The 17,720-nt window shown below is 40.0% G+C and overlaps 1 protein-coding gene across 2 annotated transcripts; it reads right to left on the bottom strand.

The window, feature by feature from the left end:
• Positions 1-929: 929 nt before the first annotated feature.
• Positions 930-6,852, bottom strand: TMEM100 (transmembrane protein 100). Of its 2 annotated transcripts, XM_003817413.3 has the most exons (3): positions 6,797-6,852; positions 3,927-4,037; positions 930-2,443 (listed from the first exon to the last, which is right to left on the bottom strand). In XM_003817413.3, the coding sequence occupies exon 3, from the start codon at positions 2,376-2,378 to the stop codon at positions 1,974-1,976; it is 405 nt and encodes a 134-aa protein (XP_003817461.2). In that variant the 5' UTR covers positions 2,379-2,443; positions 3,927-4,037; positions 6,797-6,852; the 3' UTR covers positions 930-1,973. The 2 variants fall into 2 exon arrangements, with proteins under 2 accessions (XP_003817461.2, XP_063454844.1); XM_063598774.1 differs by lacking the exon at positions 6,797-6,852 and having other exon boundaries at positions 3,927-4,617.
• Between the last annotated feature and the right edge of the window lie 10,868 nt (positions 6,853-17,720).

Genomic DNA, 17,720 nt, shown 5'->3' on the forward strand with positions numbered 1-17,720 from the left:
TGCCACCAACACGACAGAAAATAAAAGATGCCATCAGAGAGTAAAAGATGAACTCACGAAAGGGCATTTACTTTCAGATAAAAGGGAAGACTTCCGGGAAGAGGTAGCATTTGAGCTGAGTGCTGATGAGAAGCAGGATTTGGGGAGATTAAAATCAAGGAAACAATGGCACTATAAGTGAGGGAAAACACAAGTTTGGACAGACATGGAGGCAGGAAAACCAAAGTCGGGTGCAAGAATGGTGAATAGTCTATTCTGGCTAACTCATAAGGAGGTTTGGGGATTAGAGTGAGTATGAAAACTGGATACGACCTTTTGGATCAGACTGGAGAATCTTGAACCTTGTCTGAGTAATTTCTTCATACAGCAATGCGGTGGCGGCGTGGGGGGTGGGCTTTGAGTATCTTTGCACAGAGAAGAGGCATGTGAAGGCACAGACTCACTTGCATTGAAATGAGCACAGCCCCCTAAACTTGCATTTGGTTGGGAGGAATGTTGATCTGTATGTGACACCATCTGACCTGCAAAGTCATTTTTAGGGTGTTTCCACTTACCAAAACTACCTGAGCATGAGGGAGTAGTAAGGGCCCCAGGGCTCCTGCCATGTTTAATTAAATTTCTGGATAGAAAGACTTTCAATGAGTGTGCTATGCTAGGCTGATTTTGTTTTCCAAGTTTTAAGAAACCTTCATGCCTATCTTTTGATTCTAGCTTAAGGTGGTTTAAACTACATGAATGAGCTGTATTTCTGGCTGGAGTTACAGGGTAGAGTCCTAGCTGTGGACTAGCTCAATGTCCACTGAAGAATTCAAGCAGTAACTTTATTTGCATTGTATTAGATCTAACTGAGTAAGAAACCCGAGAATCTACATTATGCCTGGCATATAGTTGGTGCTGGCATATGTGTTAAGCAAATAATTAACAACTGATTCCACAAAAATGTAATATACATTTAATAGCACATTATAAATTTCCTGGCCAAAGACGTTGATTTCCTAATTATAATAGCACAGAAATCCTTTAGAATTTAGTAAACGTAATTAAGACCATTCAGAAGTAATGAAAAACCAATATGATAAAAACAAAAATCCTCCAGTAAAGAAGGAACCTGTCCATTTGAGAGAAATACAATTGAGAACTTGCAAATGAGACAAAGGAAGATGGCAATTTGGAACTGCAATAGAAATAACTATAGCAGAAACAACCATTTAAGAAGTTTTAGCAGCAATAAGTATTTATTATTCTGAATGAAATGTACAGTTGACTTTTATATAAAAATCATCAAAAGTGCTATATTGGATTATTTTACTATTAATTTAACCCCCAACAACATCTATTAGCTATAACTTTAATGGGTTTTTCTTTACTTCTGATACATCATTACAACTGGCTAACACTGTCCAATGTTAAAATATAAAAAATATTAGTTTACTTTTCAAGATAAAGTACCACCAGTGATGAGTTATTAAAAGTATAAAATGAAAACAGACGCCAGTGAATCAATGTATTGAAAAAAATTATCACAGAATTTCATAGACATATGTGAAACCCAAGGTAATTTAGATCCTTGGCAGAACATTTTTATGATACATCTTAAGACTGTAGGTTATTTCTTTTGGAGGCAAATGTCTAGTGTGCCAGGCCTATCTTGATTTTTCTCATCTTTTCTTGGCTACTTTACAGGGTGAACCAAATACTGTCTAATGCTGTGCACTCCCATGACCCCCAAAGTGTTTCATGTAAATAGAAAGCTGATTTTTCAGTCTCAGAAGTAGCCCTTAGGGTTAAGTTTGTCGTTAAAGAAGACATGAGTCATTCCTCACAAAGGAGAAGCCCCTCCACCCTCCCACCCCCATTCTTCCAGTCTGCTCCAACGCCAAGTCTGTTCTCTCCCATCATGGTTCTGGGTGAATTGGGTGACAAAGTCAGAGCACGTTTTCCAGGCCCAATGGCCCATTTGGTCGTATTCAGTCTCAAGCAAACAAGCTTCTCTGATTTGCCACGAGAGCTGTCTGACTCTCCCGTCTCTCGGCTTTCTTGCTCCTTTGTCTCACTTTCCAGCACAAGGCACTGGAGGCTAGTAAAAAAAGTCCAGATGACAGAACAACCAGGCCAAAGATGGAGATAATAGACCCATGGGAATTGAAGCTGTAAGCCACCGCGGTGACCACGATGCCGGCGATGAAGACAACCACAGCGAAGGGGATGATGCAGCGGTAGCAGGAGAGCTCGGTACCCCCTGTGGCAGCCATCAACTGAATCTCACTGACCAGGGGGACTGTGGTGATCACAACTTCACTCTTGGGGCTCTTCTCCATCGTCGCTGCCATGTGAGCCTTTGGGGCTCCCAGGATCTCCTTGATGGGCTCTTCAGTCATTTTTACAACAGTGCTTCTAAGCTGGGTTTACAGACTAGATCTGGACAGTCTCACCAGGGTGAAAGCTGTGAAGATAACAGGAGATGTCAGCTGCATGTATCAGAATGTACACCCTGTAAGCAGAAATGAAAAGCTGGGGAGGCACCTCCTTTCTAGGAGGCACAGATCCATGTGAAAAGCAACTTTACTCTTTTTTTGAATTGGTTGCATTCTCTTTGCATTTAGGCAAAAAATAAGATGAAGCAGATGCATATGAAGGGAAGACAGAAAAAGCAGGAAGCACTTACAGTGTTTAATATACCCTGGCGGTCTACAAATGTTTTACAAGCTTTTCTGCTTTGTCTATTGCTTCTCCTTCCTCTGAATACACAGAAATGCCTGAATCCTAATCCAAAGATGGTCTCATTCAAGAGGAGAATACATTACAAACAATATTTCGTACCATTAATCCCAGAACTTACAGCAACTCAGACTCCGCCAATCTTGCTGGGCATAACATGCATTCTTTGCAAACTATCACCCATTGGCTGCCCACAAAATCAATGTCAAGGCAAGTGGCCAGCAACAAATGATGTTCTTCTCCATTGAATGACAGCCAACAAATCTTTATTGTGTTACTATTAAACACAGTGCAACCTGCTCCCTGGGATCTTTTTATTACCCACTTTAGGTGGACAGTTCAGCAAAAAATTCATTGAAAATGAGGTGGGGATTTGTGGTCTGAAATTTAACAATATCTTCCAATCTGCTATAAAAGAGAAAAAATAAGAAAAAAAAATTCAACCCCTTCATAGGATATAATTTTGTGCTTTCTCTTGGCAAAATAAAATCAATTATTTGAGTAATTAGCTGTCAATTCACAAATTTTCTATTAAGCTCAACACAAAATTTCGATATTATGTATACCACAACATGCAGAAACAAATAAGCACACTAGGTTTTCAGGAAACTTTCACAACCTTCATTTTCCTCCATGCCTTTGTGTATAAAACTTGCTGCAATGACCCTTTCTAAGTATTTCGTACCTGAACATTTCAGGACAAAGCTTGAGACTTTTGATCAAAAGTATCTGGTTGAAATGCTGTCTATGAGAAATCAGTGAAAACTTGTCTGCTGCTCAGACATGGTTGAGTCACTGTCTTCCATTCTCAAAAAGCTGTCTAGCTGCTACACAGTTGAGCAGTTGTAGTTACTGAACAAGTTTAAAGAAAGATACTTGAGACCATTTCAATGAGATTCATACTTTAAATATATTAAGCATCCACTGAAAACAAATTCAACTCCAAATCAAACCTCACTGGTTCTTCCCTGCTCTGGAAAGTCAAAATATCACTCCCTGAGCAATGAAACTAAATCTTAGAGCTGCCTACTCACATGTCATTTTTAATCACCAAACTAATTAATCACTGTTATCCAATGACACCCTAACTTCTGGTGAGGCCAGTTAAAAGATATTTGAGATTATGTCTGAAAAAAATAACTTCACCCCAAAGCTGAGATTGAGCTAACCTGAAAATCAAGATCTGTCCCCAAATTACTTACACTCACCTCGGAGAGAGGCAATCCATTACCAGAGTAACCACTTGACTTGGAAGACAAGAAACAGCAACGCCTGAGCCTCTTCGTCCAACTTCTGGGAAAGAGCCTCTAACAGCAAGGCTGTCAATAAAACAATAGGTTAGGGATCTCTTCTGGGGAAAGGAAAAGATGTAAAAATACTTTACTATAGGGTCTGGTCTGGTTTGGGATCCTGGAGTTCCTGCTTCTTTCAGGCTACCTCTGTTCCTAAATGACGCTTGTCTTTCCCTCCCTCTCTCTTTTTATTCCCTCCCCCTCGGGTTTGCCCCTCCCTAACATTTTTTTTTTTTCCTTCGTTCTTTTCCTTGCCAGCAGATTCTGAGTTTTGGCTTCCCCCAGCTTTGCTCAGTGACATGATGAGTCCGAATCATTTCTACAGATTCCCCAGAGACAGGAGCCAGCTTTTACTTTTCTCTTGCAGCATTTACTAAGCGGACTGCTTTGTGAATTTGAATGACTCATTTTTTCCCCCGCCGACCTCCAGATCTTCCTCCTGTCCATCAGGCATTTTTATAAGAAAATCCCAGAGTCAGCGTTGCAGACCTGGCTGAGGGGACAGAGCCGAGGGGACAGACACTCTAGGGTGGCAGAAACAGCTGTGAAGTCATCAGGCAGCTGAATTCAGTCTCTAAGCCGGCAAAAATCCATGTGCCTAGGTTTTCCCATTATTCTTTATATGTGCGTGATAGTCATCTGAAGCTTAAAACCCCACTTGTTGAGTGTTAATTCATTTAGGAATGAGGGCAGGAGGCACAAATGTTTGTGGTTAAGGGGGAAAGCCAGTTATATTGATTTAAACATGATTGTTTACTGCTTTTGCAAGGAGGTAACTTTAGCAGCACCAAGATTATCATCATCATGATAATTGCTACCATTTATAGAGCACCTACTGTGGACATGGCACAATATTAAGAAATGTCACTTATTAACATTAATTCTCACTAGTTCATAAATGAGGAAACAGGCTCAGAGAGGTTAAGTAATTTAACAAAGATCACCCAGTAACAGAGACACCCTTGGTTTGAACCCTAATCTTTAATGGATACATATATCATTTGGGGAGATTGTTAAATTTAGATTCTGATTCAGTAAGTCTGTAACAAGCTCCCTACCTATGTTGAGACCTCTGTTCCTTGGCCCACTTTAAGGATCAAGGTATTTTAAACATTCAAACATATACAACTTGACACGTCATACTCAAACAATAAAGTTAAACATCTATTTCCCACCCCATAAACCTGTAAGTGAGTTTATAGGTTTATGCTTTCTTACAGACAAACTGTGAAATTTTTAAAACCTTGAAACATATAAAGCCCAAGATTGTCTTTTTGAGGATAAAAGATAATACTGGGAGCTCATCCTACACTCTGTAGTTAAAAGTTTGCATCCTCCATTTTTTCATCTGCACAAGTGTTAATAACCTCTTCTAATTAATACTGTGAACCACAAATCCAAATTAACTCTTGGAAGAGATTTATTTTCCATCTTTCTCTCAAATTGTTAGATTTCTCTAATAGCTGGCAAAGGGCTTGGATGTTCTCAAACATCTCGCCTTTCCTCTACCTCAGCACACTCTCTCCAGCCTTGCCTTGTAGCAATACCCTGATGACTTGCCACAAAAAGAGAGGGACCAGAAGTTGTTTATTCTGGAATGAAAGCCAGAGAGAGGGTTATGTCCTTATAAAAAATAAAGTTGAAAAGTCCCTGAGGTTGGGGGAGTCATGGCAAGTACCTGGTGGCCTTGGTCACCATGATCCTCACACTTTAAAAATGCCAGACCTAAAGAGACAGCTTTCATCCCTGGGGAGTACCGTCACTTGGTGTTGAGGGTCAGGAATACTTAGAACCAGGGCATTTCAGAACTTGCCAAAGTTGCCCCCGGAAGATGGTGAGATGGGGGCCGCTGGCTATGTACAATGGAGGTTCTTGAGAAGCTCCTTAACAGAGCTGTCTTCTCACCTGCAAACTCTGGCCCTTGAGGGCAATTCCCCTCTATTTTCTAGTACCACTTTGCCTGCAAGATAGCCCAATAACTGCACTGAAGGTCTGAATATCACCTTATTCTGTTGAAAAGCATGCTTTCCTGTTACCAAAGCTAAAGGTGCAAACATGGAACGTCTAGAGAGAGGACAATGGCAGCTTTTTTCATAGTAAGCCCTTGACTGAGTCTATAATGAGGCACAGTGAGTGTGTCTGTGTCCTGGGAGCACAAATCTGTCATCACTTCCGATACCAAAGCTTTCTTCAACCTTGTCAGGCTCAGGTGCCTCATTCACACCAATGCTCCTCTACAGGGTGTGTGCACCTGCCTTGATACACAGGTACACATCTCTAGACTCTGAGTAGACAACCGATGATTTGTATTTTAAATTCAAAGAGGTAGAAAGTTTTGGTATAAAGCAGACATTGTATCAGAAGAATAGAAGCCTGTCATCCTAACCACTGACACATGCAGCTTTAACTGACTTTACCTCTTCAAATTGAAATTCAAAGAGAATTCCTAGTGATCTATGCCTGTGGTTTCTGAATGTTTATTCCTCCTTTCACTCTGTGTCTACAAGGTATTAAACACCCCTGGGCATCCTTTGGGGACACCTGCCCCCAAATGCAAAATTTCATCCACAATGCAACCAGCCTTATTTCTGCGAGCCCTCTATTTTCACAAAGAAGAGGAAATCTCTCTAGTTCTTTCTAAAGCACATGGCTTTAGGAGACTCCTTTAAGTTTGGAGAACTTTTCTCAAAGCCTCCAATGCATGAATTATATCTATGCCCCTAACCCCCATAGACATTCAACATTTCCTTCCCAGATCTTTCAAAAAGCAAAGCAAAGATCCTTACCTTTCCCAGCCAGAGTTAGACTGAGACAGCTGCCTGCCCTGCCAAGAGCAACCCAGAGAGGGGGATGCAAATCACCACATTAGGGACCGTAAACAAAGTACTCAGCAAGGCTTAAACACAATTAAGGGACCGGAGACAATTTGGCAAGAGGAAATCCCTTAAATGCTGCTGGATTTTACTCTGTTGTCCTCCATGAAAATGTAACCCATATATGTGTGTGTGTGTGTGTGTGTGTGTATACAGACAGAGACAGAGAGAAAGGGCATCAAGTTTGAGAAGAATATCTTCCTTCACTTTTCTCTTTTTATATCTTTATTCAGGCACTAATTTGCAAGGTTTTTCCTATCCAAAGCCCCCATTCTGATGCTCTCCCTCTGTGAATCAGAACCTGCAGAAAAGAATTTGTAAACTTTGCTCTACATTTCTAAGGGAGTATGGGGTTGGAAAGTGTGTATGTAGGGGAATGGGACCATAAACCATCCTCTTTCACCATAACATGCAGGTAATAAAAGGAGTACAAGGAAGATTAGGATTAGTGGTGAGAATGGCATTTGGTGCCTGAGTGGACCCTCTCCTTAATGTCAGACGAGTGGTCCTATTGGTGCTCTTCATCGGAGGATGTCAAGGCACCATAGAAATTATGTTATACTGAAAAATCACACCTCCGAGGTGACCTTCCACCAAAGGCATTGTAAACGGCAGAGCTGGGAACATTTGCTGTTCCAGAGAGAATGCCCCAAATTGCAAAAATCTCATTTTTTTTTTCTTTAGAAACAAAATGAAAGACAAAGTTACTTAGAGGAGAGGGGTCTGGGAGTGGAGGAGGGCAGGGAGCATGGTGCGTACTATGACAAAGAGGTCATTTTGCCCATTTCCCTAAAGTGGAAGCCAAAGATTCAGGCTCTAAAGTTGCAAAAGGGGATGTTTTGATTTTCCTATTGAGTTTATGCTGTTGAAGACCTGGCAATTTCTCCTCTGGGAACACATGAAGTTCGCATTTTGTGAAGCATGCCCCCATGTGCATTTGATTACTCGCCTGTCTTTATTTCCAATTTGGTTTTGCTTGGTGTGTTTGAGCTGGCTAATTTCCAGCAGCCTTGAGGATGCCAGTTCCTCTTGGCCTTCTGTCCAATCACCACATGCCTTTGATCTCAGTCATCACCCAGTCCAATTGGATGCAGGGAGATTTGGGAAGCTGGCCAGGTTTTCTCCTCTCTAATGCTTCTTTTAAGGGTGTGCCTGCATTTATGTTCTGAAATCATGGACATTTTGGAAAGTGATCTGTGCTTCTGTGTTCATTTTGGATAGCAGGTCATGTTATTATTCCTCCTTTTCTTTTTTTCTCCTCCGAAACACTTTTCTTTGAGGTCTAGGACATTAAATAGAGAGATCTGATAGTACCAAGAGGAACAATGAATGTGCCTTAGATATAAATCTGTATTTTACTAATTGGTGGTCAATTTCTAGGTATGGGAATCTCATAAGATCCATTTGAATATAGAAAGGGAAACATACATCTTTTAGATTCACATTACAATCCCCATTCTCTTACCCCATTTTGTTCTGAGTAACTATGAAAGGTCACATAAACATAAAAAAATAGAGCTGAGTAAATAATCTCTCACTTCAAGAAGAACTAATTACCATTCTGGCCTCAGATGAGAAGAATTGATTTTCTTGTCTCAAAATCAGAATATACACCGAAACTCCTGCCATCCTGATACAACCCCATACATTTTGCATAGCATTTTATGTTTATGTATGTTATTCTTTGGAGGCCAAAGATGAGGAAGCCCGAAGTTCGAGAGTTACCTCAAAATGGGCTGACACTTTCTTTCCTAAGACAAATGCACACTCCTACGGTCAGCCTCCCTTAGTGAGTGAGCTAAGGCTCACATATTCTGGGGCTTGTAGGAAACACACCATACTTGTTTTTTTTTCAGGGAGGAGAAGGGAAGGGATCACAATGACCTCACCCCTTTGCCACTCCTCCCTATACCTGATAGCATGGAGCCCTTTGGTGCTCGTTTACAGGAGAAATCTCCCCCTAGTCTCAGGTGCCAAATATCACTTGTCTTGGTCATAAAATGATGTACATAAACATTGTGTGGCACCCAGTCGACTCCTAATCGCTGTACAATTTCTAGGCTTTGACACCAATCTGATACTGGAAATTGGAAATCACCTCGCAACATGTAAAGTGTCCTAAAAACTGATAATCAATGGTATCTCTGTAAGGGTCAGTTAGCTTTTCTCCATTCCATAGTCACAGAGCAGAATATACCTACCAACCAGAATAGCCTTGTCCCAGTTAGGTAGCACTGGCCTTAAAATGACTGTCTCAGGATGGGCTCATCAGTGCTGGCCTCCTCCAAATAATTGAAAGCACAGTTTAAACCATAGGTTTTAAGTTGCAGGCTTGGTAAGAGGAGCATGGAGGATATTTTTCACAAGTCGCTTTTTAATTCTCTATTTTGCTGAGAAAGAAATGGGGAGGGAAAAAAAGAAATGGAGGTTCAGAGACTGGCCCTGTTTCTGGGTTTAACTCCAGAACCTGGGCTCCTTCCTTCTGAACTGACCCACACAATGTGCTCAGTTTGAAGAAGAAAGGGACACATTAACACAAGCATCTAACATGTACTACCCATAACACAGTCATCTCTCAGATATTTGTATTTTATTTATAAAGAAAGTGGCAGAGCCAGGTTTCAAATCTAGGTACCTCTTTCTTCTTCTATGTTGTGTTGTGAGGAATTCATTTTTAAAATTATATTATGTACATTTTCCTAAGTTTAGCTTAAGTCTCATTTTCTTGGGTTCAGGGTGATACCCTCTAACTAGATTTAGTTTGGGAAAAATGCTCTGAAAAGGGGTGCCTACTGCTTCTAGAATGATTAAGCCATGTATTTTGCCTTGTATACATCTGAGCATTAAAATAGAGCTGCATTACTAAGCAGATTTGGGTAGGTTTGAGGCCGGGACAGACATAGGCCTGGTACCTGCGGAATCCGTGGAAGATGCCATAGCAGTCAGGCCACTTCAAAAGTCACCCAGGCCATTCCTCTGGCTTCAGAAGCATTTTAGTTCCTGTGCTCCTTTGGGTGCCAGGAACTTGCTAAATGCTCTAGCTGAGCAGATGCAAAACAGTGGGCAAAGCATGGTCTCTGCTTTCATGGAGTTTACCATCCAGAACAGGAAAGTCACAGGGACACCAACGTGGGTAATCCTTTTCTAGAAGGAATAACAAACGACTGTGGGAGGCCCAGGGAAGATGAAATCAATTCAGGCCCAGGGGTGTGTGTGTGTAGGGGGTAGGGGGTGGTGGAGGTTGAAATCTTCATGGCACACAGGCATTTAACATTATAAATAGAAAAGGAAAGAACATGATTCTAGGTGGAAGAAACAGCCTGTATTCAAGCATAGCTTTGAAAAGTGCAAGTCTTCTACAAAGAGCACTGAGTAGCCTGTTTGGCAGAATTTTAAAGAGCACAGGGCAGGCAGAGAGCAGTCAAAATAAGACCGGAAATAGTTTATGGTCGGATTATCGCCTCGATGGCGAGTTTGGACTTTCTTTTGAGAGCAATGTGGTTTTGAACAGGATTGCACAGTGAGCTCTGTGCATTATAAACAGTAGCCTGACTTTGTAGAGTGTTGGCATGACCTAGGGAAAGTCAATATGGGGAAGAGGGAAAGCAGGCTGAGACACCAGTTGGGATGCCTCTGTGATTGTCCAGGTAAGAGGCAATGGGCACCTGATATTGGCAAACACGGACAGGTAGGAAATCACTGCAATGGTAGAATCAGCAAAACTCAGCAATGAATTTCAAGTGGGGAAAGTTATCAAGGGAGAGGAGTTTGTAAGGTTTTAAACTAAGTAATTAATAGCTTGAGGTTGCTGTGAGCAGAAATAGGTCAGGACAAGGAGTAGATGTGGGGCGAGGAATATGTGATAATTTTGTTAGCATAGCTATTCACTTCTCCGGTGGAGAGGCAAATGCTAGAGAAGGTTGGCATTACTGACTAACTAGTAAGTTATGATGCATTGTGTGAATTGTCAAAAAATTCTGTCATAGGCTCACAAATAAAATTTCCAGTAAAATTATGAATAATTTTATAATTCACTTCATTCCATATGCATATGCACACACACACAATTGCTGACACACATACAATATATACACACAGGCTGTGAGATTGCTAATGTTTTGCATAGAATAAAAAAAATTTAAGTATTCCAATTTGAGACTTTATTTTTACTGACCACATGCAAAGAATTTATTGATTATACATTCAATTTTAAATTGCTTGAAAATAAGAACATAACTATGCAATTCTTTTTTACAGTGTTAGACATTATTTTAAAGTAAGCACTACATAGATATTTTCTGGTAATGAAAATATTTTCTCCAGTGGTTACTACTCTAAGGTACTACTCATGAGGAAGGAATATATAGAAGGTTCTTGTCTTGCCACTTCACATATGGAGAAATGCTTTTGCCTTACTAAGAACTAATTTTATGTTGCCCCCATGGGTGAATACTTTAAAAAAATAGCAATCCAAATCCACTACAGATTTATTTTGGAATGTCCTGTTTTGGGCCTCATGCAATGGAAGCAAGCCTTTATGTTGAGGGGTTTACCATGAACATGTTGGTTGGGAAATCATCTGTCAGTTCCTCAAGGACATTATCATCAATTTTGCATGCTTAGAAAGTCATTGCCAAATAAGTCAATGAATAAATAAAATAATGACTCTACATTGAAATCGGATGTAAATTTAAAACTTAGATAATTATTTAAATGGATTATTTTAAGGTACCCAGATATTTAGTGCTAAGTACATTAATTATTCCTTATCATTATAATGATAAATAGTAATTTATAAATGAATAGTAATTATAGTAATTATTCAATTACATTTGGAAAATGGTGCCTAGGACTAGAACCAAAGTCTGATTGATGCCAAAGCATGTCTTCCTAATCCCTGTGGAATATTGTTTCTGTGTTCAAATGATGGCATGCTTTCTGTAGCTCATAAGGAGTAAACTTGCCTTCAAATAATCTCTTGGGTTTTAAAATGATTGCTTCACCAGAAAAAAAAATGCCATTGCCTTCCCACAGAACCTCTGTAGTGTTATATTAATTGAGGATAGAACTAGCTCAACAAATCTTTTGGGAGCATTTTTATCCTCTTAAAAAGTCTTTGATATTCACGATGTGTGTGGGTAGTAGGAAACAGAACACTTTGCCCAGCTGAACTGAGTTCAAAATAGAACTGTTTATCTAATGAACTTATCTTATGGAACAATGCAGAGAACAGATCTCTTGCTCTCTTTCTTTAGATAAAATTTTTAAAGTCTCGTTTTGTAAAGGAGACAGAACTTTGCTGTCTCCTTCTTGTTTACTTAAATAAACTATACAGGAAACAGGCATTATTGTCTTTGAAAAAGCAATGTAAAAACTTGGTAAAACCAATGATCCCCAGAGAGTACACAGCCACAGAATGAGAACACGATGTTTCTTCCATCAGGGCACACAGAAGGGCACCGAGTCTACTTTGAATTCCAGCTGTACATTTGTACCCAGTTAATGAATCTGCTGTTGATAACTTTGGATGACTTCCAGTATGATGGACTCAGTAGTCTCAGGGAAACCTTGCTTCCCTGATTTATTTCTTGCTATTTATTTTCTAAGTTTAACTTAGTTTGCAAAACTTTCTTTACAGCACTGATAGGGCTTGATTACCTTATTTTTACAGCGCTAATAGGGCTTGATCATCCTTTTTCTAGAATCTAGGTTATAGTATGAGGTTTTGGATCGCTTCCACAATAAAATGAACATTTCTGACTCTCCAATATTATGCAATTAAAATTAGCCATTAACTGAAAGTCGAGAAACTTGAGTTTGATTCTTTTCCTCTTTGTGGCTTGGGCAAGTCACCCAACTTCTGAGTGCTCTATTGTCAGATCTCAGGATTCCATCTGTAGATACTTCATTATTCTTTTCTTAGAAAAAAAAATCCTATCTGGGCTCAAAATATCAGAGAACTGAGACAAGACAACTTGGGGAAATAGCTAACACTACTACCCAAGCTACCAGAACAGCTGTAGGAAGCCTCTTTTTTAAAAAAATATTCCCTGATGCAACATCTGTCAGCAAAGCCACTGACCTTTTACTGTGGATAGTCATCTATTTCCATGTGAAGAGAGTCACAGGCGTCTGGCTCGGTGACTGACTGCAGCACAAAGGTTTTCTTCAGTTCCAATCAGAAATTCTAGGTTTTCAGGTTTGCACACTAATTTTCACTCTTTCTTACCCAAAGCCAATGCAGTAAGGAGCATGGGGTGTCCAATACCATAATAAACTGTAAACTGCATTTGAAAGGAAAGCAGCAGGGGCCAGAACTCACACTTGTGGAGCCTCACCCTGCTGTGACTGACATGACGTAAGTCGGAGACCTCGGTTCACAGTTTTATGTGACAGGACACAGGAGCAGCCAACTTTAGGGAAGACTGATAGGAAAGCCCAAGGGTGAATCTCTCTGGGAACAGGAAGCATGTACCGCGGGACCAACAAGGCTTTTGGACAGAGAACTTTCACGGGTTTTGTAGAAGCAACTGGGCTCCCCTGAGGCTGCCAAGAGGGTGTGCTCTGATCACATGGACTGTGCATTTCCTTAGAGCACCTCCCTTCCCAGCCCACGGAATCCAGAAAGAAGCTGCTGTGCCGCTGTGTGACTTCCATCAGTGCAGTGGATTCCTTTATAAGCACACAGTTCTCATAAGCAGAGAAAAACGTAACACTGTATATTCCTCTCTTCTCCAAATTTTCTTATTTTCTTTTTGGTAAGGTTACAATCTTACCACTGTCAAATATGTCCTGTACACCAGGGAGGATTTGTGCTACCTGCCTCAGAATCACACAGGGTGCTTGCAAAAAATACAGGTTTCTGGGCTCCACCCCAGACCTACTACATTACTGCATCAGGATAGTGTGTGTGTGTGTGTGTGTGTGTGTGTGTGTGTGTGTGTTGAAAGGTCAGGAACTTGTATTTTTTATCTGCATCCACATGAAGTTTGAGATCCTCTGCTTAATGCTAATACAGCAAGCTATCAAGTTTGCAAATCCGGCCTCACCCCTCTTTAAAACCCATCCATGATTCCCCCTCATCTGAGGTCTAGAATCTCTACATGACACACAAGTCTTCCCATGAGCTGGCCTCTCCTTTTCTTTCCAGTCTCAGCTCCAGCTTGGATCAAATTACAAATCACAAACAACGCATTATTTTATGTTTGTCATGCTTTGTTGGTGCCTACTCTTGGAGGCTCAAGATGATGTCTACTCATCTTTTCATGACTACCTCAAGCATCACCTGCTTCTAGAAACCTTCCCTGGTAAGTCCTCCTCTATTTTCAGACTAGGCAGCATGAGGTCCCTTCCCCCATGTTCCCGTAATGTTTATGCCAGTGTTTCTCAATCTGAGTACTTTTGACATTTGGGGCTGGATAATTATTTATGGTGAGGAGCTGTCCTGTTCATTGCAGAATGTTTAGCAGCATCTCTGGCCTATACCCACTCTATGCCAATAGCAACCCCTTCTCTCCTGCACAGTTGTGACAACCACGAATGTCTTCAGACATTGCCAAATCACCCTGGCGTGAAAATGTTCCTGGCTGAAAATACTGCTCTGTGCTTACATGTATCATAGCCCTCAAAAAATAGTGTGGAAAGTGGCTGCTTGCTTGTTTATCTTCTCTAATCTAAAAGACTGAGAGTTTCTTAAGAGTAACGAGTGTACAGAATTAACCTTTGTGTCCCCTACACTAAAGCACAACATCTAATGCATAGTTAGACATAAAATACACATTTCTTGAGCAAAGCCTTATTGATGGACTAGATGTCAGAAACCCTAGCCAATCTTGGTTGGCTCTACTGCTTGCAACGTTGTGACTGTGGACAAATAAGTTAACAGCTCCGTGCCTCAGTTTCCCTTATTTGGAAAATGGGGGTAATAGTGCCCTCCTTGCATATTTGGGTCATTATGCAGGTATGGGAAAGTATAAAGTGCAGGAAGAACCCTGGTCATAGTAATGTAACCTAAAGGTTGCTGCTCTCATATTTGCCTTCTCTGGATAACATTGAAAGTTCAGGGCCACCCACACAATATCATCCACTTTAACAATAGCTGGAGGATTTCATTAATGCAGAACATTATAAATGTGAGAAATCTTATGGAAAATGATTGAACCTCCAGTATGGAATGAGACCAACATAATTGTTAAAAGAGTTCTCTTAACATAATGCTGTACAGCACACTATGAATATCCTAAAGGTCAAACGCTCTCATCCGTATCTGTTATGCCTCCTGCTAAAGACTCAACCAGGCCTAAAGGAGCCTTCTCTGCTACAGACCTGTCTGATTTTCTGTCCTTGAGGAACTGCCAATCCCATTCTTTGCACCCTCTTCTGTCCTTCATCCTTTCTGCTCTGTGCTAGGACAGCCAGCTGCTTCCTTGCTTCCTGACTCTTAATATCACTTATAGGAAATTAGCAGGTTTTGCATTGGGATGCCTCTCCTATTATTTATTACCTTCAAGAAGAGCTTTGTCTCTCTTTCATTGTCTCTTTCTCTGTCTCTCTCAGTCTCTCTGTATCTGTCTCTCTCTCTCTCTCTCTCATCTCTCTCTCTCTCTCATTCTCTCTCTCTCTGTCTCTCTCTCTCTCTCTCTCTCTGATTATTTTATGACTTCCTTTTATACTTTGGTCATTCCACTACTGTTGCCTCCGTGCTATCCAAGCACTGTGGTAAGCTGATTTATATACAGTATCACTCTCCCTACTTTTACAGAAATAATTAGCTTCCAGATTGTATTCAGCTAAGAAGCACCCCTGTTGCATGGAAATGTGGACTGTGCTTCTCCCTGCACCACCATCAACCCCCACCCCCCACCAGCTGCAGCTGGTCAGGCTTTCTTGTTAACCATTTCATGCCCCAAACACTTAGAGTACAAAAGCACTTAAAAACTGTAACATTCTCTACAAACGTGTCAAAAAGTCCTAAACACATATACTGACAGTGCAGCAAGAAGGCTTGGAAATTATCTAATCTAGCTCTTTCACTTTAGACTTGGGCATATTGAAACCTGAAGAGGTTAAGTGACTTACTCGTTACCATTTTCTTTGCATTTCTAATCATCTCAAAAGGCAATCTGAATCATTCTGTAATCTTTTTAGTGTATCATGACTAATCTTTATTTTCCAATCTTTCCTATACTTCATGGTCCCCTCTTTTAAGCTTGAAATAGTAAGTTCCTTTTAGTATAGGCTTTGGAGATGTTTCATCTGAAAGAGGTGATAGATGTTGTTTTTAAAACACTGAGTTCTATGTATCTGTTTTTACAAGTAGCACAAGGTTTAGGGTAATTAACAAGTTTTTATTTTTTGCATATATTTAGCTATGGGAGAATATATATCCATGTTTAGATTTACTATGGTACATCTATTTATTTATTTTAAAATTTTATTGTGGTAAGAACACTTAACATGAGAACTACTTAATTATTGTTGACTATATCAGAATTGAGTCAGTTTTCCATATTATCCAGTAAAGTATGTTCACTTTGAAAAAATTTTTCAGTATGCATTTTACTATATTTTTCCTAAAGGCATGGAAATTCTTATTTAAATATTTCCTTTTTAGCTCATTGTATTAGTCTGTTCTCACGCTGCTAATAAAGACATGTCCGAGACTGGGCAATTCATAAAGGAAAGAGGTTTTATTGACTCACAGTTCAGCATGACTGGGGAGGCCTCAGGAAACTTACAATCATGGCAGAAGGGGAAGCAAACGTGTCTTTTTTCACACTGCAGCATCAAGGAGAAGAACGAATGCTCAGCGAAGGGGGAAGCTACCTATAAAACCATCAGATCTCATGAGAACTAACTCACTATTATGAGAACAGGATGGGGAAAACTGCCCCCATGATTCAATTATCTCCACCTGGTTCCTCCCAGGACATGTGGGGATTATGGGAACCACAATTCAAGATGAAATTTGGGTGGGGACACGGCCAACTCATAGTACTCATTAACCTTAATACATCATTTGCTATCCTTTGGAAAAATCCTTCTCAAGGCTGTGTTAATCTGTTTATAACCTACGATTAAAGTTTTCAAAATAAATTTTCAATAGGAGACTACAGTGTATAAATTATATGTCAGTGCCTGGCATAAACTAGATACTCATTTATTTTTAGTTCCCTATACCCACTAAAAGTATATGTTTTGACTTTCCCTATAAAATAATGCCAAACATTTCACGATGTGATAGCCAAACTGAAATTATGCTTCTATGATCTTTCAGAAATGTTCTTGGATAAATGAGTGAAAACGAAATAAAAATAACCTTTAAGTGTTAGGAAACCTTTCAATCCAGCTACACACCAGCTTTACCCACTCACTTCCTTCTCTCTTCTGCGCCCTCTACCGACTACCAACTGCAAGTCTGTATTAAATTAGCAAATTTAACTGTTTTGAACAACAAAAAAGCAATTTTCCCCAGCCTACGCCTGAAAGTCATTAAAACACAAATGATTGCTTTAAAGAATCATGTTGTCTTTTTTCTTTTTTTAGTGGCACCAGGAAAACCTAGCTATAATGTAAAAAATGAGACAATATAGATAAACCTAAGTAAAAAATAAAAATCACATCAACTCCACCTTCAATAGAACTACCAATATTTTTTGTATCTTCACTCTGCCTTCTCTACATAATACGTACGTTATTTTTCTTATAAAAATGGGATTATATATTTTGTATATAATTTGTATAAACTTTCTCTTTTTGTATTAACCATCCATGGCAAACTCTTTCCATGTCAATAAACGGATAATCAGAAATGGCTACATCGTGTTCCATTGCAAGG

Source organism: Pan paniscus, chromosome 19 (genome assembly GCF_029289425.2).
Source record: "Pan paniscus chromosome 19, NHGRI_mPanPan1-v2.0_pri, whole genome shotgun sequence".
Taxonomy (NCBI): domain Eukaryota; kingdom Metazoa; phylum Chordata; class Mammalia; order Primates; family Hominidae; genus Pan; species Pan paniscus.